The 21,427-nt window shown below is 43.4% G+C and overlaps 2 protein-coding genes across 5 annotated transcripts in view; one reads left to right on the top strand and one right to left on the bottom strand.

Moving 5' to 3' along the window:
• Positions 1-15,990, bottom strand: part of itgb1bp1 (integrin beta 1 binding protein 1) — a 39,233-nt gene extending 23,243 nt beyond the window's left edge. Inside the window, exons 1-2 of one of the 4 annotated variants that reach the window (XM_078213171.1) lie at positions 15,828-15,990; positions 6,109-6,211 (exon numbers count right to left, since the gene is read on the bottom strand). In XM_078213171.1, the coding sequence (XP_078069297.1) occupies positions 6,109-6,180 (72 nt within the window). In that variant the 5' untranslated portion in view covers positions 6,181-6,211; positions 15,828-15,990. The remainder of the gene's footprint in view (positions 1-6,108; positions 6,212-15,827) is intronic. The other 3 variants (XM_078213173.1, XM_078213174.1, XM_078213175.1) reach the window with 3 other exon arrangements.
• The window catches only part of cpsf3 (cleavage and polyadenylation specific factor 3), a 29,955-nt gene continuing 24,511 nt past the window's right edge, over positions 15,984-21,427 (top strand). Inside the window, exons 1-5 of the mRNA XM_078213170.1 lie at positions 15,984-16,081; positions 17,017-17,080; positions 17,577-17,674; positions 20,199-20,327; positions 21,076-21,253. Coding sequence (XP_078069296.1) covers positions 16,011-16,081; positions 17,017-17,080; positions 17,577-17,674; positions 20,199-20,327; positions 21,076-21,253 — 540 coding nt within the window. The 5' untranslated portion in view covers positions 15,984-16,010. The remainder of the gene's footprint in view (positions 16,082-17,016; positions 17,081-17,576; positions 17,675-20,198; positions 20,328-21,075; positions 21,254-21,427) is intronic.

The raw sequence follows: 21,427 nt of genomic DNA, 5'->3' as shown, positions 1-21,427 counted from the left end.
CTCAGTCCACATGTTTAATAACACTTGATCACCTGTCTCTTGGGAATACATTTGCATTATATAATGGTTACGGATTAGTAATACTTAAAAGAATAGTTTAAACATAAAAGAGGCCAATTTCTCTATAATATATCTTAGGTTTAAAACTTGGAGTAAAATCCTGGCTTCTGATAATCCTGCAGGAATAAAACATCCACTACTTTAAGAAGTGGAAGTGAACTAAAATTATTGAACTTCCTACTCTTCCAGTGCCCAAGTTAAACTTGAAATTTGGTAAACTTCAAACAGATGTAAATTAAAACACAATGTTCTCCGTGTACTGTTTCAGGAAAATTTTTATCGAGCTGGTTTAAAGTTCCCCTAATTATAAAGACATGGCTCCAGTAAAGAAACATTTCCATTAGTGACCTGCAGTACCTTGCTCTAATAGTGAGTCAGGCTAGTCAACCGTAAAGGTATCACAACCACAATCAAACTCGTCCTCACCGGGAACCCACACTTGAGGAACGATTGTTAACTGGATATTAATTTTGTTTAACTGAATTCAGGTGCTGGGCATTCTAAAACTATAAACAGATATTTTTGGGTTAAAATGCTTGTAATGTGTAAATAAAAAGTGCTATCGTTCCCCGTTGGTTTGGAACAAGGAGCACTGAATGGTATACAATCCAAGTTGTTTTTTAAAATTTCCCTTGCCCAGGAGTGTGGAGGTTAATGTTAGCACACCAGCTAATTCAGTGCAGAGTCTTTCTGCATGGCACGATGCTATGTCAGCCAGTACATCTATCCACAAAGACACTGAGATAACAATGCATATGAGAGTTCCAGTAAACTCGATTTTAAAAGGAACCAATGTTGAGAAAAGATCGTCAAAGAACAAAGAACAAAGAACAATACAGCACAGGAACAGGCCCTTCGGCCCTCCAAGCCCGCGCCGCTCCCCGGTCCAGGATTGAATCCTGAATCCAGGATCCCCGCCCAATTTTCCAGCCTATCTACATACCAATATCCTATCCACCGAGCTGTCCCCCACAGCTACGATGCTTTGTTCATTACAACCTATTAACTCACCCCCACCCCCCATTCCAGACCATGTGATCTCCAGGGAGAGGCGAAAACCCAGAGTGAAAAACCCCAGGGCCAATATGGGGAAAAAAAAATCTGGGAAATTCCTCTCCGACCCCCTGAGGCGATCGAAACGAGTCCAGGAGATCACAATGGCCCTGATCGGAAAATGCTTCCCAACCCTAGTCATTTCCACTTCCACGAGAAACAAGGAACAATTAGCCCGCGCCGCTCCCTGGTCCAAACTAGACCACTCTTTTGTATCCCTCCATTCCCACTCCGTTCATATAGCTGTCTAGATAAGTCTTAAACGTTCCCAGTGTGTCCGCCTCCACCACCTTGCCCGGCAACACATTCCAGGCCCCCACGACCCTCTGTGTGAAATATGTCCTTCTGATATCTGTGTTAAACCTCCCCCCCTTCACCTTGAACCTATGACCCCTCGTGAACGTCACCACCGACCCGGGGAAAAGCTTCCCACCGTTCACCCTATCTAAGCCTTTCATAATTTTATACACCTCTATTAAGTCTCCCCTCATCCTCCGTCTTTCCAAGGAGAACAACCCCAGTTTCCCCAATCTCTCCTCATAACCAAGCCCCTCCATACCAGGCAACATCCTGGTAAACCTCCTCTGTACTCTCTCCAAAGCCTCCACGTCCTTCTGGTAGTGTGGCGACCAGAACTGGACGCAGTATTCCAAATGCGGCCGAACCAACGTTCTATACATCTGCAACATCAGACCCCAACTTTTATACTCTATGCCCCGTCCTATAAAGGCAAGCATGCCATATGCCTTCTTCACCACCTTCTCCACCTGTGACGTCACCTTCAAAGATCTGTGGACTTGCACACCCAGGTCCCTCTGCGTCTCTACACCCTTTATGGTTCTTCCATTTATCGTGTAGCTCCTCCTTACATTATTCCCACCAAAATGCATCACTTCGCATTTATCAGGATTGAACTCCATCTGCCATTTCCTTGCCCAAATTTCCAGCCTATCTATATCCTTCTGTAGCCTCTGACAATGTTCCTCACTATCTGCAAGTCCTGCCAGTTTTGTGTCGTCCGCAAACTTACTGATCACCCCAGTTACTCCTTCTTCCAGATCATTTATATAAATCACAAACAGCAGAGGTCCCAATACGGAGCCCTGCGGTACACCACTAGTCACAGGCCTCCAGCCGGAAAAAGACCCTTCCACTACCACCCTCTGTCTTCTATGACCAAGCCAGTTCTCCACCCATCTAGCCACCTCCCCCTTTATCCCATGGGATCCAACCTTTTTCACTAGCCTACCATGAGGGACTTTGTCAAACGCTTTACTAAAGTCCATATAGACAACATCCACGGCCCTTCCTTCGTCAACCATTTTGGTCACTTCTTCAAAAAACACCACCAGGTTAGTGAGGCATGACCTCCCTCTCACAAAACCATGTTGACTATCGTTAATGAGTTTATTCCTTTCTAAATGCGCATACATCCTATCTTTAAGAATCTTCTCCAACAACTTCCCCACCACGGACGTCAAGCTCACCGGCCTATAATTACCCGGGTTATCCTTCCTACCCTTCTTAAATAACGGGACCACATTGGCTATCCTCCAATCCTCTGGGACCTCACCTGTGTCCAGTGACGAGACAAAGATTTGCGTCAGAGGCCCAACGATTTCACCTCTCGTCTCCCTGAGCAGCCTTGGATAGATTCCATCAGGCCCTGGGGATTTGTCAGTCTTTATATTCTCTAACAAACCTAACACTTCCTCCTTTGTAATGGAGATTTTCTCCAACGGTTCAACACTCCCCTCCGAGACACTCGCAGTCAACACATCCCTCTCCTTTGTGAATACCGACGCAAAGTATTCATTTAGGATCTCCCCTACCTCTTTGGGCTCCAAGCATAAGTCCCCACTTTTGCCCCTGAGAGGTCCGATTTTTTCCCTAACAACCCTTTTGTTCCTAACGTATGAATAAAATGCCTTGGGATTCTCCTTAATCCTGTCTGCTAAGAACATTTCGTGACCCCTTTTTGCTCTTCTAATTCCCCGTTTGAGTATTTTCCTACTTTCATTGTACTCCTCCAGAGCTCCCTCCGTTTTTAGCTGATTGGACCTAACATACGCCTCTCTTTTCCTTTTGACCAGTCCCTCAATTTCCCTGGTTATCCACGGTTCCCTAATCCTACCCTTCCTATCCTTCTTTTTTACAGGCACATGCTTGTCCTGTAGCCCTAACAACCGTTCCTTAAAAGACTGCCACATACCAGATGTGGATTTACCCTCAAACAGCCTCTCCCAATCAAGAGCTGCCAATTTCTGCCTTATCCCAATAAAGTTAGCCTTCCCCCAATCCAACACCTTACCCTTGGGACACCACTCATCCTTTTCCATCACTATCCTAAAGCTAACAGAATTGTGGTCACTATTTGCCACATGTTCCCCAACCAAAACTTTGAAGACCTGACCGGGCTCATTCCCCAGTACCAGGTCCAGTATAGCCCCCTCTCTAGTTGGGCTGTCCACATATTGTTCCAACGAACCCTCCTGTACACATTTTACAAATTCCTCCCCATCCAGAGTCCCTGCCCTCAGCGATTTCCAGTCTATACCAGGGAAATTGAAGTCTCCCACTACAACAACCCTATATTTCCTGCACCTATCCAGTATCTCCTGACATATCCATTCTTCCACTTCCCTTGGGCTGTTGGGGGGCCTGTAGTACACCCCCAACATAGTGACTGCGCCTTTCCTGTTTCTAAGCTCCACCCAGAGTGACTCGCTACACGACTCCTCCGAATTGTCTTCCCTCTGCACCGCTGTAATATGCTCTCCAACCAATACCGCTACTCCCCCACCTCTTTTGGCCCCTCCTCTGTCTCGCCTAAAACACTTGTACCCTGGAATATTCAGCTGCCAGTCCTGTCCCTCTTTCAACCAAGTCTCTGTCACCGCAACCACATCCAAATTCCTCGTGCGCATTAAGGCCCCAAGTTCGTCTGTTTTACCTGCTACGCTCCTTGCATTGAAGTATAAGCACTCCAGACCCCCAGGCTCAGTGAGGTTGTCCTCCCCCAGAGTGCTCTTCTTCTTTGCCGGCCTTGTCCCAGCCCCAAGCTCGTCCCCAGCCACCACACTTATAGACCTAATAGTTTGATCCCCACCCCCCTGCCATACTAGTTTAAACCCCCCCGAACTGCATTAGCAAAGCTCCCAGCCAGGATATTTGTGCCCTTCCAACTTAGTTGTGACCCCTCCCTCTTGTACAGGTGCCATCCTCTCCTGAAAACCTCCCATTGGTCTATGAAAATAAAGCCCTCCCTCCTGGACCAGTCCTTTAGCCAGGCATTCATTTGAACCAACTCCCTATTCTTAGCCTCACTGGCACGAGGCATTGGGAGCAGCCCAGAGATGGCCACCCTAGTGACCCTACTTTTTAACCTATTTCCCAACTCCCTGAATTGCTCTCTTAGGACCCCCCTACTCTTCCTATCTACGTCATTTCCACCAATGTGTATAATGACATCCGTTTCTTTATCTTCCCCTTTTAATATGCCTCCTATCCGCTCGGAGACATCCGTGACCCCAGCACCAGGTAGGCAGACTACCATCCTGGAGTCCCGTTCGCCCCCACAGAATCGCCTGTCTGTGCCTCTAACTGACGCATCCCCCACCACTATCGCTCTCCTAACCCCTCTCTTCCCTTTCCGGGCCACAGAGCCTGACTGTGTGCCAGTGACCTGGTCACTGTGTCTTACCCCTGGAGAGGCACACTCCTCCACACTATCTAAAACAATGTACCTGTTTTGGAGTGGGACAACCACAGGTGACCCCTCTTCTAACTGTCCACTCCCCTCCCCTCTCACACCTATCACCAAGCCCTTCCTATTTTGAGACACCTCTGGAGTCCTCCCTTGTACTTTACCCTTCTGCCCTTTACTCCTCCTAACTGTGACCCACGTGTCATTCTCCCGATGCCCCGGTGTAACTAGTTGCCTATAACTGCTGTCAATTTTTCTCCCATTTTCCCTGACTAGGCTAAGGTCAGCGATCTGCAGCTCCAGTTCCCTAACACGGTCCCTCAAGAGCTGCAGTTCCATGCACCTGGCACATATGTGAACCTCTGGGAAGCTAGGTGTTTGCAGGAACTCCCACATCCCACATCGGAAGCACTGAACTGGCCGATCACTCATACCTGCCATTATCCTTTACAGGGTTGGGTAAAAAATAACTAGCCTTGCCTCGCCCTTTCAGCCCAAGCCCTGTGAGCCAAAGCCCTTATAGTGCACACTCTGCTACCCACTCACTCCACTGCCCGCTCCTGACGCTGCCCGCTGTATAGTGCAGACGGCTTTTTATGCTCCCGGCGAACCCCCCAAGTAACTGCCTTTTATACTAAGTCACTGAGCAAGCTTGGTGAAAAATTAAGAATGTTTTTTTAAAAATAACAAGGTTGAAGCATCGCAAATTGGTAACTCTAGTGAAAAAACTGCATATGCAACAGGTATAAATAATGCAGTGAAAAAATAAACTACAATACAATCCCAGTTATTAAGTTAGATTTGGTGTTAAATGATTGCCTGGAGTATTTGAAAAGGTTATAGATTAATGAATTGGTAGTATTCTTGAACCACAGAGACACACAGTGGAGAGATGTGACTCAATGTTTTACAAAGATTTGAGCAGATAGCTTCCATAGCATTTCTCCATGTGTAGGTACTGAATATTCATATAAAGCAGTCTGTATTAACAAATGAGAGTCATGATGTGGAGATGCCAGCGTTGGACTGGGGTAAACACAGTAAGAGTTTCAGCGCTCCGAAAGCTAATGTCATTTGCTACCAAATAAACCTGTTGGACTTTAACCTGGTGTTGTTAAAACTCTTACTATGTTAACAAATGAGAAACAAGTTGTCAAAGCCTATAATTTTAGTACCTTCTTTAATTATGTAATAGCAACTTATAAATTGAAACTAGGTTCTCTTGTTTTACCTCTTTGGTAACATCAGCCAAATCCTGACTGAGTATAACCTTGACAGTGAAAACCTACCTTGCTTTTTGTGCTGATTTCGCTGCCTTGAGAACTGCTACTGCTGTGGCGTTTCTTTCCTTTCCGAAACATTTCTCACCATTGTTTTTAAAAGCAGATTAACCTGTGAAACAGACAAAGAAAAAGTCATAAAACACTCATTCAAATATAATTTACCTCAGAAGAAAATCATTTGGACATTACTGGTGATATCCAACTGATACCAAATCTTCATCAATAAGCCAACACCTCTGGAAGTGAGTCCTCAATGAGCAGTAGAAGAAAATGCGGGAAGATAGTAGTCTCCATTATATAAATGATATGCATATAAATCCCACATGAAATTGTATTAAACTCTCTCTATAATGTGCACAAAGTGCAGGAAAGAAGGTAGGTAAATAGTACGCATCGCATATTTTCATGTCATCCCAAACTATGAACTCCCTTGACATCGGTCCTATAGTGCATCAGGATGGAGATTCAACAGCAACTTATTTTTATATGGCACCTATAATATAATAAAACATTAATGTAAAACAAAGTATAACACGGAGCCACACTAGGTGGTATTAGCTTGGTTCAAGAGGGAGGTTTTAAGGATTATCTTAAAGGAGCAAAGTGAGGTAAAGAGGTGGTGAGGTTTAGAAAGGGAATTCCAGAACTTAGGGTCTTGGCAATTGAAGGTATGGCCACCAATGCAGGAGCAATTAAAATCAGGGATGAGAGTGAAGGTATCTTGGAGAGTTATGGGGCCGAGATTACAGATATCAGAACTGGTGCGGCTGTGATCCCTATTATAGTCACACTTAACCAGGTACAATTTAGCAAGCAATGTTCTATCATAGCTTTGTGCTGATTTGATGATGGTTCAATATTTCCACTTGTATTATTCGATTACTGAACAAATTATTTCATCCTAGGGTCTTAAAAGATGTATTTAGTGAGATAGTTAATGCATTGATTTTCATTTTCGAAGGTCCCAATATATTGGAAGGTAGAGAATCTCTTCCATTATTGGCATAAATGGATCTTTTTCAGGTTGGCAAGATGTAAAGAATGGATCAGCGCTGGGACCTCAATTGTTTACAATTTATATAAGTGACTTGGATGGTGGGATGGTTGCCAAATTTGCTGATGAAACGAAGATAGATAGGAAAGTTAGTTGTGAAGAGTTTAAAAGTTTAAAGTTTATTTATTAGTATCACAAATAGGCTTACATTAACACTGCAATGAAGTTACTGTGAAAATGAGGAGAGAAATTGCAATGTCAGCCAAACTAGATTGCGATAGGTTTTGACCTTCCTGCCATTGCCCTTTCATTATAGTAACATCAGATTAACTGGAATTTTTGAGAAACAATGTATGTGCACGCTACATTTCACCAGAGGCTGTGACAGTTCTGTATGTTGCAGACTGTCCCTGCAGCAATGCTAGGGCACTGCGGTCAGCAGCTGTCAAGGTCACATCAGCCCTTAACATTTTTTGCTCAAGCACATTCCAGGTTACCCATAGCTCAGAATGCAGTAAAGGCAACATTTCCATCTATGGTAGGGCAGACTGTAACATTCAGTTCATTTTAGCACGGTGATTAAAGTTTGCTTCATTGCACATGCAGTGTGTGTGTGTGTGCCCACACAGCTCTACCTCACCAGCACATCTCCACACATCTCCACAGTCTAATTTTTAACACTGCCTGTCCATCATCCAGCCCTGGACAAGCAGAAATTTTTTCCAATTCATTATTGGGGAGACTGAAGCCATTGTCTTCCGTCCCCTAGCCACTGACTCCATCTCTCTCCCAGACAACTGTCTATGGTCGAACTAGACCACTCACAGCATTGGATTCACGGTGGATTCATTGGAACAGGAGTAGACCATTAGTGTGTCGGGCCTGCTCTGCCATTCAATTAGGTCATGGCTGATCATCTACTTTAACACCACTCCGCCGCATGATGTTATTCGTGTAATTTTCAATGTCACCCCTCATTCATCAAAACTCAAGGAAATACCAGTCTCTCCTCATATGGCATCCCAGAGATTAATCAAGCAAACCAGCATTGCACTCCATATTCACATTATATTCCAGCTACCACATTCTTACCCATTCATTTAACCTGTCCAAGTCCTCCTGAAGTCTCCTTGCATCCTCTTCACAATTTATATCCCCACCCAGTTTGGTGTCATCAGCAAATTTGGAAATATTACAATTGATCTCCACATCCGAATCATTTATATAGATAGTGAACAGCTGTAGACCTAGCACTGATACCCCAGTAGTAACAACCTGCCATCTGAGAATGATCCATTTATCCCTGCTCTCTGCTTTCTGTCTGTCAAATAATTCTCGGTCCATACTAATATATTTTCCCCAATCCCATGTGCTCTAATTTTATTTACTAATCTCCTGTGTGGGGCCGAATCAGAAGCCTTCTGAAAACCCAAATACAACACATCCATTGGTTCTCCTTTATCAAGGCTGCAAGTAATATCCTCAAAAACTCCAACAAGTTTGTCAAACATGATATCCCTTTCTTAAATCCATGTCGACTGCCCACTTTACCCATTCCTTTCTAAATGTCCAGTTAAAATAGATTCTAACATTTTCCCTACTACTGACATCAAACTAACAGATCTAAAGTTCTCAATTTTCCCTCTTCTTTCTTAAATAGTGAAGTTACATTTGCTGCTTTCCCGTCCACAGGAACCTTTCCAGAATCTGTAGAATTTCGAAAGATAACCATCAATGCATCCATTATCTCTCCAACCACCTTCTTCAGCACTCTAGGATGAAGCTCATCTGATCCAGATGAGTAAGGCGTTTGACAAGGTCCTACATGGCAGCCTGGTATAAAAACTAAAATCACATGGGATTCGGGGCGGGCTGGTTAGATGGATACAGAACTGGCTTGGTTTTAGAACACAGTAAGAAGTTTAACAACACCAGGTTAAAGTCCAACAGGTTTATTTGGTAGCAAAAGCCACACAAGCTTTCGGAGCTCTAAGCCCCTTCTTCAGGTGAGTGGGAATTCTGTTCACAAACAGAGCTTATAAAGACACAGACTTAATTTACATGAATAATGGTTGGAATGCGAATACTTACAACTAATCAAGTCTTTAAGAAACAAAACAGCATGAGTGGAGAGAGCATCAAGACAGGCTAAAAAGATGTGAGACAATACACATCTTTTTAGCGTACAAGAGTTGGGAAATCATGTTGCAGCTATGTAAAACCACACTACCAGGAGGACACGGAAGCTTTGAAGAGAATGCAAAGAAGGTGCACCACGATTTCACCTGGTCTCAAGGATGTTGGCTATGAGAGGTTGAATAAACCACGATTGTTTTCACTGGAAAAACGGAGGCTGATGGAAGACCTGATAGAGGTCTACAAAATTATGAGGGGCACAGACAGAGTGGATAGTCAGAGGCTTTTTCCAAGGGTGGCAGTGTCTATTACAAGGGAGCACAGGTTCAAGGTGGGAGGGGAAAAGTTTAAGGGAGATGTGTGGGGGACGTTTTTCAAGCAGAGAATGGTGGGTGCCTGGCACGCGCTGCCAGAGGAGGTAGTGGGAACAGACACATTAGCAACATTTAAGAGGCATGAATAGGGAGGGAATAGGGGGATGCAGACCGAGTAAGGGCAGAGGGGAAAGTCGTGCTTGACGAACATGTTGGATTTTTATGAAGATGTGACGAGGGCGGTTGATGGAGGAGAACCGGTGGATGCGGTGTTTTTGGATTTCCAAAAGGCGTTTGATAAGGTGCCCCATAAAAGGCTGCTGAAGAAGATTAGGGCACACGGAGTTGGGGGTAGTGTGTTAAAGTGGATTGGGGACTGGCTATCCGACAGGAAGCAAAGAGTCGGAATAAATGGGTGTTTTTCCGGTTGGAGGAAGGTAACTAGTGGCGTGCCGCAGGGATCGGTACTCGGGCCGCAACTGTTTACCATTTATATAGATGATCTGGAGGAGGGGACGGAGTGTAGGGTAACGAAGTTTGCAGACGACACAAAGATAAGTGGAAAAGTGAATCGTGTGGAGGACGGAGAAGATCTGCAGAGAGATTTGGACAGGCTGAGTGAGTGGGCGAGGATATGGCAAATGGAATATAACGTTGAGAAATGCAAGGTTATACACTTTGGAGGAAATAATAACAAATGGGATTACTATCTCAATGGAAACAAATTAAAACATGCTACCGTGCAAAGGGACCTGGGGGTCCTAGTGCATGAGACGCAAAAGCCCAGTCTGCAGGTACAACAGGTGATCAAGAAGGCAAATGGGATGTTGGCCTATATTGCGAGGGGGATAGAATATAAAAGCAGGGATGTCTTGATGCACCTGTACAGGGCATTGGTGAGGCCGCAGCTGGAATACTGTGTGCAGTATTGGTCCCCTTATATGAGGAAGGATATATTGGCATTGGAGGGAGTGCAGAGAAGGTTCACCAGGTTGATACCGGAGATGAGGGGTTTGGATTATGAGGAGAGGCTGAGGAGATTGGGTTTGTACTCGTTGGAGTTTAGAAGGATGAGGGGGGATCTTATGGAGACTTATAAGATAATGCGGGGGCTGGATAGGGTGGAGGCGGAGAGATTCTTTCCACTTAGTAAGGAAGTTAAAACTAGAGGACACAGCCTCAAAATAAAGGGGGGTCGGTTTAAGACAGAGTTGAGGAGGAACTTCTTCTCCCAGAGGGTGGTGAATCTCTGGAATTCTCTGCCCACTGAGGTGGTGGAGGCTACCTCGCTGAATATGTTTAAAGCGCGGATGGATGGATTCCTGAGCGGTAAGGGAATTAAGGGTTATGGGGATCAGGCGGGTAAGTGGTACTGATCCACGTCAGATCAGCCATGATCTTATTGAATGGCGGGGCAGGCTCGAGGGGCTAGATGGCCTACTCCTGCTCCTATTTCTTATGTTTAGAAGGGTTATTTTTAGTTTAGTTAGGGCATTATGATCAGCACAGGCTGAAGGGCCTGTTCCTGTGCTGTACTTTTCTTTGATCTTTGTTTTTTTGTACAAGCCACTTAACTTTTTGACTACAATCTCTTTACTAATTGTTTTAGTTCTTCCGTTTCACAAGGCTCTTGGTTGTCCAATATTTCTGGCAGATTTTCTGCATCATCTTCCTTGAAGTGAGATGCAGAGTAACTGTTTAGTTTCTCCATCATTTCCCGGCTCTCCACTATAAACTCTCCTGTTCCCACTTGTAATGGGCCCACATTTGTCCTAACTAATCCTTTCCTTTTCACATACCTGAAGAAGCTTTTACAGTCCACCTCTATGTTCCTTGCTAGTTTGCATTCATATTCTCTTCTCCCTTTCTTAAATCTTGATCCTCCTTTCCTGGGCTCTGAATTGCTCCCTATCCTCAGGTTTACCAGTTCTTTGGCATCCTTATTAGTCACTTCTTTGATCTAACATCTCTAGATGTTTGTGCCTTAGAGGAATGAATACCTGTTGTGGACCGTTTAGTATTTTAAAAAATACTACCCAATGACTGTCTACTGTAAAATCTTTTTGTATATTTTCCCAATCCACCATCGCCAACTTTGCCCCTCACACCTTCATTATTTCCTTTCTCCAGATTTAAGACCCTAGTTTCAGCATGGACTATATTGCATTCAAACTTAATGCAAAATTCTATCATATTTCCCAAAGGCTCCTTTACAACAAGGTTATTAATTTGCCATTTCTCATCACACAAAACTAAATCCAAAATAGCACAATCCCTAGTTGGCTCTTCAACACACTGCTCCAGAAACCCATCTTGCACACACACACCAGGAATTCCTCCTCCAGAGCTCTGGTCTGATTTGATTAGTCCGGTCTATGTGTAAACTGAACTTGCATATTATTACTGCATTGCCCACATTATGTGTATCTTTAATTTCCTGCTTTATACCATAGCCAACATTACTACTATAATTTGGTGGCCTATAAACACCCACCAATGTTTGCTGTTTCTTAACTCCACCCAAACTGATTCTACATCTTGATTATATGATCCAAGATCCTCTCTCACTAATGTACTGATCTCCACCCTTATTAAGAGATCTGCCCCACCTCCTTTTCCTTTTTACCTACCCTTCCCGAATGCCAAAATATCCTTGGTCCTTGGTTACCCTATAGCCATGTCTCTGTAATGGCAATTAAATCATACCCATTTGCCTCAATTTGTGCATTCAAATCATCAACCTTTTTGTGAATGCTATGTGCATTCAGAGAGAGTTCTTTAAATTCTGCTTTTTAACATGATTCTCTATTCTGATCCTGTTTGAAGCTTGCTTATGCCTCATCTGTCCTCTATTTTTGTTTTCTACTTCATTTTACAAGTTTTGCTTCCCTCGGATCTGAGCTCAGCACTAATCTAGTTTAAATCCTCTGCAACAGCACTAGCGAACCTCCCTGTGAGGATGTTAGTCCTGGTCCTGCTAAGATGCAATCTGTCCATCTTGTATAGATCCCTCTTGCCCCAAAATGGGTTCTAATGCCTCAGAAATCTGATGCCCTCCCTCCTACAACATTTTGGGTTCCCATTTGATCCTGCGACGAACCTTTGCCACATATTTGCTACATCACCAAATCATCTACTTCCACCTCTGTGACATTACTTGACCCTGTCCCTGCCTCAACTTTCATCCTTGCTTTTGTTATCTTCAGGAGGAATAATTCCAATGTTCTCCTGGTCATCCTTCCACCTTCCATGCTGCATAAACTTGAGATGTTCCAAACCTCCGCTGCCTGTGTCTCAACTCGCACCAAGTCCTGGTCACCCATCATCCTTGTCATTATTGACCTACCACCTGATGCGGCAACAGAGGTTTTAAAATTCTCATTCTTGTTTTCAAAGCATTTTATGACTCTGACACACTCTACTTCTGTAACTTGCTCCAGTCTTCTGAGATCTCTGCATTCCTCCAATTCTGGCCTCTGGCACATCCCTGATTTTAATCACTCTAACACTGGAGGCCTTGCCTTCAGCTGCCTAGGCCCCAGGCTCTGGAATTCACTCCCTGAACTTTTCTGCCTCTCTACTTCTCTCTCCTCCTTCAAGATGCACTTTAAAACTTACCTCCTTGACCAAGCTTTTGGTCATCTGTCCTAAAACCTCCTTAAGTGGCTTGGTGTCAAATTTGCATTTGACTAAAGGTGCCATGTCAAAGAAAGTTCTGATTCTTGTGTCATTTCAAGTTTTCAGGCAGCCACTCACTAACCATAAGCTTAACTATTATCCTGCATTTAGTAAGAGATTACAGTGAACTAGGGTGGCACAGTGGTTAGCACTGTTGCCTCACAGCTCCAGGGACTCAGGTTCAATTCTGGCCTTGGATCCCCGTCTGTGTGGAGTTTGCATGTTCTCCCTGTGTCTGCGTGGGTTTCCTCCAGGTGCAATGTAGCCCAATCCATCACACAAACCAGCCTCCCATCCACTGATTCTGTCTGCACTTCCCACTGCCTCGGCAAAGCAGCCAACATAATTAAAGACCCCACGCACCCCGGACATTCTCTCTTCCACCTTCTTCCATCGGGAAAAAGATACAAAAGTCTGAGGTCACGTACCAACCGACTCAAGAACAGCTTGTTTCCGGCTGCTGTCAGACTTTTGAATGGACTTCCCTTGCATTAAGTTGATCTTTCACTGCACCCTAGCTATGACTGTAACGCTACATTCTGCAGTCTCTCGTTTCCTTCTCTATGAACGGTATGCTTTGTCTGTGTAGCGCACAAGAAACAATACTTTTCACTATGTTAATACATGTGATAATAAATCAAATCAAAATGTGCGGGTTAGGTTGATTGGCCATGCTAAATTGACGCTTAGTGTCTGGGGGTTAGCAGGGTAAATGCATGGGGTTATGGGGATAGGGCCTGGGTGGGATTGTGGTCGGTGCAGACTCGATGGGTCAAACGGCCTCCTTCTACACTATACTGATTTTATGATTCTATTCTTCTATTTAAACACTGCAATCTCGTTCTTGTGTGGATTGTGATGGTAAATTTGCAGGATTTATTTTGTTTACTCTTGCTGGAGTGCAAAACAGGAGAAAACATTTGTAAATCTCACAGCCAAGCTGTCAATGAAGAGGGAGAAAAAAAAATACATGTAAAGAAGGCATATGGGCAATTATATTCCCATTTTTGCTATTGCCAGCTGCCTATGTGATGGATGCAGCTTACCAATATAAGTTTGTTATTGATGTGAGTCAACTCCTCAAGTATACGGTTGTAACTGAAAATTTCACATCTAGGATTTGACCAATATCACATGCAAAATTTGCTCTACAGTTGGATATCATAAGTGTTATCTTACTCTTTCTGGATTTCCTCTCAATTTGCCAATTATAAAGGATTCTTCCCACTCATTCCACAGCTTTTTAATGGATTAATCTTTATTTTAAATTTCCTTTTTGAATCTCAATGTTGTCCTCCCAAGGAGCTGAGTTACAGTTCCACAGGTCACAGCACCCTTTGATACCTAACTGAAGCTGCCAAGCCTAATTGCGAAGCCAGAGAGTTAATATGTTCACTACTTCAACCATATTACCCCCGTCAACCCTCTGTATTATGTCATCAAGTTAAACATGATGTACTCTTCAAAAATACATGGTGGCTTTCTTTAATTAATCCATATTGTCAATTGGCTATTTATTATGTCTCAAATTATCATTTCTAGAAGCTTTCCTACCACCAAAGTTAAACTGCTTGGCCTGCAGTTGTTGGACATATCTAAAGTTTAATTATTAGTGTCGCAAGTAGGCTTACATTAACACTGCAATAAAGTTGTGAGAATCCCTTAATTGCCACACTCCGGCAGCTGTTTGGGTACACTGAGGAAGAATTTAGCATAGCCAACACACCTAATCAGCACATTTTTTGGATTGTGGGAGGAAACTGGACCACTTGGACGAAACCCATGCAGACACGGGAAGAACAGGTAGACGTGGTAGACCCCCTCCCCCTCAAAGCTGGGAATTGAATTCAAGTTATCCACTGTGTCACCATGCCGCCCCCTTTACACCCTCTTTTGAATGTCTCCAGTCCTCTGGCACCACTGCTGAATCTATGGAGGATTGGAAAATTATAGCCAGTGTCTCTCTAAAAATGACAGTAGCTGCATGGATTTGGAGTTGGCTGAGTGGCAGCAAACAGAGGCTAATGGTGGACAATTGCTTTTCTGACTTGTGGAAGGTGTGCAGTGGCATTCCCCTGAGGTTGGTATCAAGAATACTGCTTTTCTTCATCTATATTAATGACCTAGACTTGAGTGTACAGGGTACGGTTTCAAAGTTGCCATTCTCCCTGCCCAGATGTACCTGAAAAAGGGGCTTGGAGCTCCGAAAGCTTGTGTGGCTTTTGCTACCAAATAAATCTGTTGCAATTTAACCTGGTGTTGTTAAACTTCTTACTGTGTTTACCCCAGTCCAACGCTGGCATCTCCACATCAGATGTACCTGATCCAGTTCTGGTGACTTATTGACTTTTAAGTAGAGCCAGCCTAACTTGTACATTTTTACTTTTAGCTGAAGAACATTTCAACAGTGAACGGTCAGGATTGGTAGGGTTAGGTAGAGTTTATGAGTGAAACAATGATTCACAGCTGACTGACACACAGCAGGCCCAGCCATTCACAACAACCAGTCCCTGCAACCCCTACACTCTCCCAAAACACCTCTGTTGTAACGTTTACAGAACATTATACTATATCTACAACCTTTTAAAAAGAAAACTAATTACCTAACGAAATAATGGGTTCTTACAGCGATAATAAAACCATCCTGGGCACTATTTGAGGTTTTGTTCTCTGATGGATTCCTCTGGCAGGTTTCAGTCCGGTGGTTTCCAGCCGGAGGGATTTGGCGGTGGCACCGGAAGTGTCCCGGGTGCTGAGACCGGAAGTGTCCCCGTGCTGAGGCGGGCATGGCGGCCAAACGGAAAGCGGAGGTTTTCGTCCCGGCCGAGGAGAGCGACCAGTTACTGATCCGCCCGCTGTAAGTGCCCGGCCCCAGGCCTTTCCGCACACCCGGAGGAAGAAGCTGCGGCCGCTGCTGATCCGGCAGGGTTCAGGAGCCGAGACTTCATATACTACCCCCCCCCCCCCCCGTAAACCCCCAACTGAGACCCACAGCTCCCGGGTGGTACAGTGGTTAGCGTTGCTGCCTCTCAGCTCCGGGGACCCGGGTTCAATTCCAGCCTCGGGTCACTGTCTGTGCAGTCTGCACGTTCTTCCAGTATCTGCGTGGGTTTCCAGTGCATTGGCTATGCTAAATTGTCCCTTAGTGTCAAAGATGACTGTGTTCGGGGGATTAGTGGGGAAAATATGACCTCATAACCTCCAGCTGAGATCCAAGACACCCTTTGCAACCAGGAACGTTTCCAACCCCAAGAATCCCCCATATCCATCCATCCACCACCAAAATACTCCCTCCATTGATGGAACTCATCCCCTGCAGACCCCAACCCACTGCATGACCCCCTCTCCACCCACTGCCACCGTCTTCTTCAGTCTGCAGATGTCCCTCACCCCCACCATGACTCCCATCCATCTACCAACTTTTTCCAGCCCAGTGATGCAGTAATTCCTCCCTCCATGCTCATCTTAAGTCCCAATACCATCTCTGCTTGCCACCTCCCTATCAGGGCACAGCTGAGACCTTGAGGGTCTTTTTTTTAAAGAGACTGCAGATTGGGCATGTTCCATCACTCATGTCGTCCTTAACATTGGAGTCATCTGCAGCAGTACTTTCTCTTTAGAACAAACACTGTGGCAATGATGGCAAAATTCAAGCTTCAATTTTGACCCAGTGACATAGAACGTCATTGGAAAATGTTTTTTATTTATAGTTATTTAAATTTATACAGTAGAAAGTGCTGCTTTTCATTGTATAGGTTTAACAACTAATTGTTTTTCATGGATTGTTAACAGAGGAGCTGGACAAGAGGTGGGAAGATCATGCATCATTGTGGAATTCAAAGGAAGGAAAATCATGGTATGATGACTACAAAAGTGTACATTTGTCTTCAGAGTCAGTCATTGGTTGTCAGTCAGTAAAGTTGATCCGCTAGCAGAAATTAATTATTGCAACTTTTATATGGACAGTTCTTGCCTAGATTTGTAAAGAATCTATGCAATGAAGTTCTTGCAAATCTACTCTAATTCACATTTATTGGTAAGGTACACATTTGAAAAAGTTGATTTTCATACTAATTTCTGTTAACCATAAGTTGATAAGGGGCTGGAGCAGGATTAATTTATCTGCAGATGAATACATTAGACTGACTTAATAGTTGATTTGGACACTAGCCAGTGGAATGGCACCTCTATGAATGAATAATACAAATTTGCAATGCTGACAATATGGTCTGATTAAGGAGATTTGTTTTGTGTAACTTTGCGGTTTGTGTTAGGTGTGTATCTGGTTGCTCGTTAATATGTTGAAATGGACGCTTTTTGGCTTTTCTTCATCTGAATTTCATTTTGTGCAGTTGGATTGTGGGATCCACCCTGGGCTCGAGGGAATGGATGCACTCCCATACATTGATTTGATTGATCCTGCAGAGATAGACCTTCTCCTTATTAGTCAGTAAGTAAAATTACTTCCTCTCTCAATGTTTAGAAATTGCTAAATGGATTCAAAAAGAGAATTGAAGCAAACGTTTTGCTTTCTCTGACCCAATCACAATATTCAGACTCAGATGCATACACTGTACATAATCAGTTTGTTAAACAGGTCACTGAAGTTTAGGGCTTGAGAGCTAGTTTAAGTTTTGTTGGGATTCAGTTGTAACAGAAATGCACTTGAGCTTTTCAAATACAAAAAATCTTGTGGCTATTGTTTATAGGAACAGAAGTAGGCCCCTTGAGGCTACTCTCCCATGAGGTTAGATCATTGCTGATCTCAACCTCAACTTCATTTCCCTGCCAATTTTCCATATCCCTAGATACCTTATTGAATATGGACCCATCAACTCTCAGCCTTGAAGATTTGAATTGGCCAACATCTGTGATTTTTGGGAGAGCAGGTCCCTTATTTCCAATACCCTTTGTGTAGAAAAAGTGCATCCTGATTTCTTTCCTAAATTGCTGAATTTTAAGATAATGTTCCCTTGTTATTGATTCCCCCACTAGAGAAAATAGTATGCCCTGACGAAGGGTCACCCAGACTCGAAACACTGGCTCTCTCCCCACAGCTGCTGTCAGACCAGCTGAGATTTTCCAGTATTTTTCTGTTTTTGTTTCATGTTTCAACGTCCGCAGTATTTTTATTTTATTTTATAGAGAAAATAGTTTCTCTACATATACCTTATTGATTTCCTACATAAAGGAAAAAAAGAATTGTCTCTTCAAGACCTTGATTAGATCATCTCTCACTCTTTTAAACTATGAAAATAAAAGGCAAATTAATGGAACCTGTCATCATAGATTAAGCTTTTAAACCTTGGTGCCATTCTGCTGAGTGCACTGTATTCCTTGCAAGGTCAATATTATCCTTCTTGAGGATCCAAAAACTGAGTGAAGCACTTAATATAGAGTCTGACCATTACCTTTTCATTTTTGTATTCCAGCCCCCTTGAGCTAATGGCTATTAACTTTTTGTTTATTTTTTGGACTTGTAGACTAGCCTTTAGAGATTTGTGTACGTGGGTATCTAAATGACTTTGCTCCTTTTCAGCTCCCAGTCTCTCTCACCATTTTCCAATTGGTTTGTCTCAGATCCAACTGGATGATCTCACACTTTCCACACTGAACTCTGCCACAGTTTTGTCCGTGGACTTACTATGCCCCTTTTGAAACTCCATCGACGCAACTTAATTTAATCTTCAAACTTAGACATACAGTTCTATATTTTTGTGAGAAATTTTGACTTGGCGGCAACTTGATCATGGTTTAGAAGGCAATTGTGGGACTAGATTGTTTTTTCAGGGATAAATTATTTCAACTGGATAAGTTAGATCTAACCAGGAGGCACAAATTCCATAAGGAGAGGATTAGGTTGTTTGCTGGTCAGTTTTTTTTCTCAATAACCAATAGGCCTGTGAACAGGTTGTTGCCTTGTGTGGTGAAAGCTGATTCACTGTATTTGTTTAAGACAGAGATGGACCTGTTTCTGGTGGGGGATGGAGATCGCACATAGAAGAAATAGGTACCGTGTAGTATAAACCAGAGTCAGTGAGATCTCTTGGTCTACTTTTGATTGCCTAAAAGGGTCAGAGAAACCTGTCGAGAACTTCCTCTAAAATTGACCTAGATTTTTTTGCGGCTTGATTGTGTGGCTCTGGATATATATTTGTGCCCAAGAAATTATAACTTTATGGGTCTGGCTAGATGCACCAGTATTTTTGTATGAATCTTAAGCTGTGTTGGTCTAAGAGCTCCATACCACTGAAAGTATTTTATTTTGCATATTCTAAACATTTCAGAAGTATTAATGATGTGAGTGATATAAGAAGGAAGATATACCTTTTGTTAAAGTAATTATATCAGTGGATGCTGGAATCTGAAACAAAAACAGAAAATGCTGGAAAATCTGGATGACCCTTCACCAGAGCTCACGAAGGCCCCAGCTCTGATGAAGGGTCATCCAGACTCAAAATGTTGGCTCTATTCTCTCTCCACAGCACGGGGCGGCACGGTAGCACAGTGGTTAGCACTGCTGCTTCACAGCTCCAGGGACCTGGGTTCGAATCCCGGCTTGGGTCGCTGTCTGTGTGGAGTTTGCACAATCTCCTCGTGTCTGCGTGGGTTTCCTCCGGGTGCTCCGGTTTCCTCCCACAGTCCAAAGATGTGCAGACTAGGTTGATTGGCCATTCTAAATTGCCCCTTGGTGTCCCGGGATGCATAGGTTAGAGGGGTCAGTGGGTAGATATGTGGATAAGGCTTGGGTGGGATTGTGGTTGCTGCAGACTCGGTGGGCCGAAAGGCCTCTTTCTGCACTGTAGGATTCTATGATTACAGTTGCTGTCAGACCTGCTGAAATTTTCCAGCATTTTCTGTAACTATGTATGTAGCTTGATTTAAAGCAAAAACCTTTTTTGCAAGCAGAAGCTATATATCTGGCTGCATTTGTACATGTATAAATTTTCTATTTTAATTTTACCTTTTAACAGTTTCCATTTAGATCACTGTGGTGCACTCCCATGGTTCCTGCAAAAGACCAGTTTTAAAGGCAGAACTTTCATGACCCATGCTACAAAAGCTATATATCGCTGGCTGTTATCTGATTATGTCAAGGTCAGGTGAGTGGAAACCTGTGCATTTCACATTTAATGTTATTCTTAGTACCAAATTAATAATGCTGTCCCCAAACTTCCCCTTTGCAGCATTAATTCTTCGGCTGCCTTTGCTGACTGTATGCTCTGAAAAAGGTGACTTCTTTACAGCATTACATTCCAAAATCTTCCTGTATAACATACTGAAAATTGACAACTAAAACGTGCACAGACCACCTCCTTCCTTCCTCCTTTTCCAGTTGAATTTCAGCTGAAATGAATTGCCCCGTGCTTGTCTTCCAGAGCACCCTGTCTTTTATCACTTTACAGAAAAGAAAATATTTTTTGAGTTTGGATACCAAATCCTAAAAGTCTGATCTTTTATTTTGATCGCATTGCCACCTTTTGAGGTGCGTGTTTAGCTCTTGATTTGGGTGCATGCGTTTGTGAAGGGCATTGCTAATGGCTGTTGGAAAGATTTTGAACATCGAAGACATGAAAACCCAGTTCCATCCTTGACTGATATCCATAAATGTATTTTCCACTTTGGCTGCTGGGTGACAGCAGCTGAGATCGGCTGAACTCTGCACAAATTGGCTCTCTAACCTGGAATTTCTTGGGAGCTCAGTGCAGTGAAGTAAATCACCCACTTCCAGGACTTAGAATTCACAAAACGCATCGTAGAGATTTTCCAACTTTTGTATTGATTCATGTGAGCTCTTAATATTACAATCGATGCATTGGCCCTTAACATGTGTCTTATTTGTACATTAAGTAATATCTCAGCAGATGACATGCTGTACACAGAATCGGATCTAGAAGAAAGTATGGATAAGATTGAAACCATCAACTTTCATGAGGTGAAGGAAGTGGCAGGTATCAAATTCTGGTGTTACCATGCAGGCCACGTCCTGGGAGCAGCCATGTTCATGATTGAAATAGCTGGGGTGAAGGTATGTATGAAAAAAGTTGCAAATGATAACATGTCAAAATATACAACAAATGTATCAGCTTCTAAAAGAAAAATGATGGCCTAACATTTCTATCGTCACCCTGTTGTCAGAACCTTTGAGAATCTTTGCAGTGCAGAAGGAAGCCATGTGGCCCATCAAGTCTGCACTGGCTGT

This window comes from Mustelus asterias, chromosome 5 (assembly GCF_964213995.1).
Source record: "Mustelus asterias chromosome 5, sMusAst1.hap1.1, whole genome shotgun sequence".
NCBI lineage: Eukaryota > Metazoa > Chordata > Chondrichthyes > Carcharhiniformes > Triakidae > Mustelus > Mustelus asterias.
This window is presented reverse-complemented; position numbering and strand designations above follow the sequence as displayed.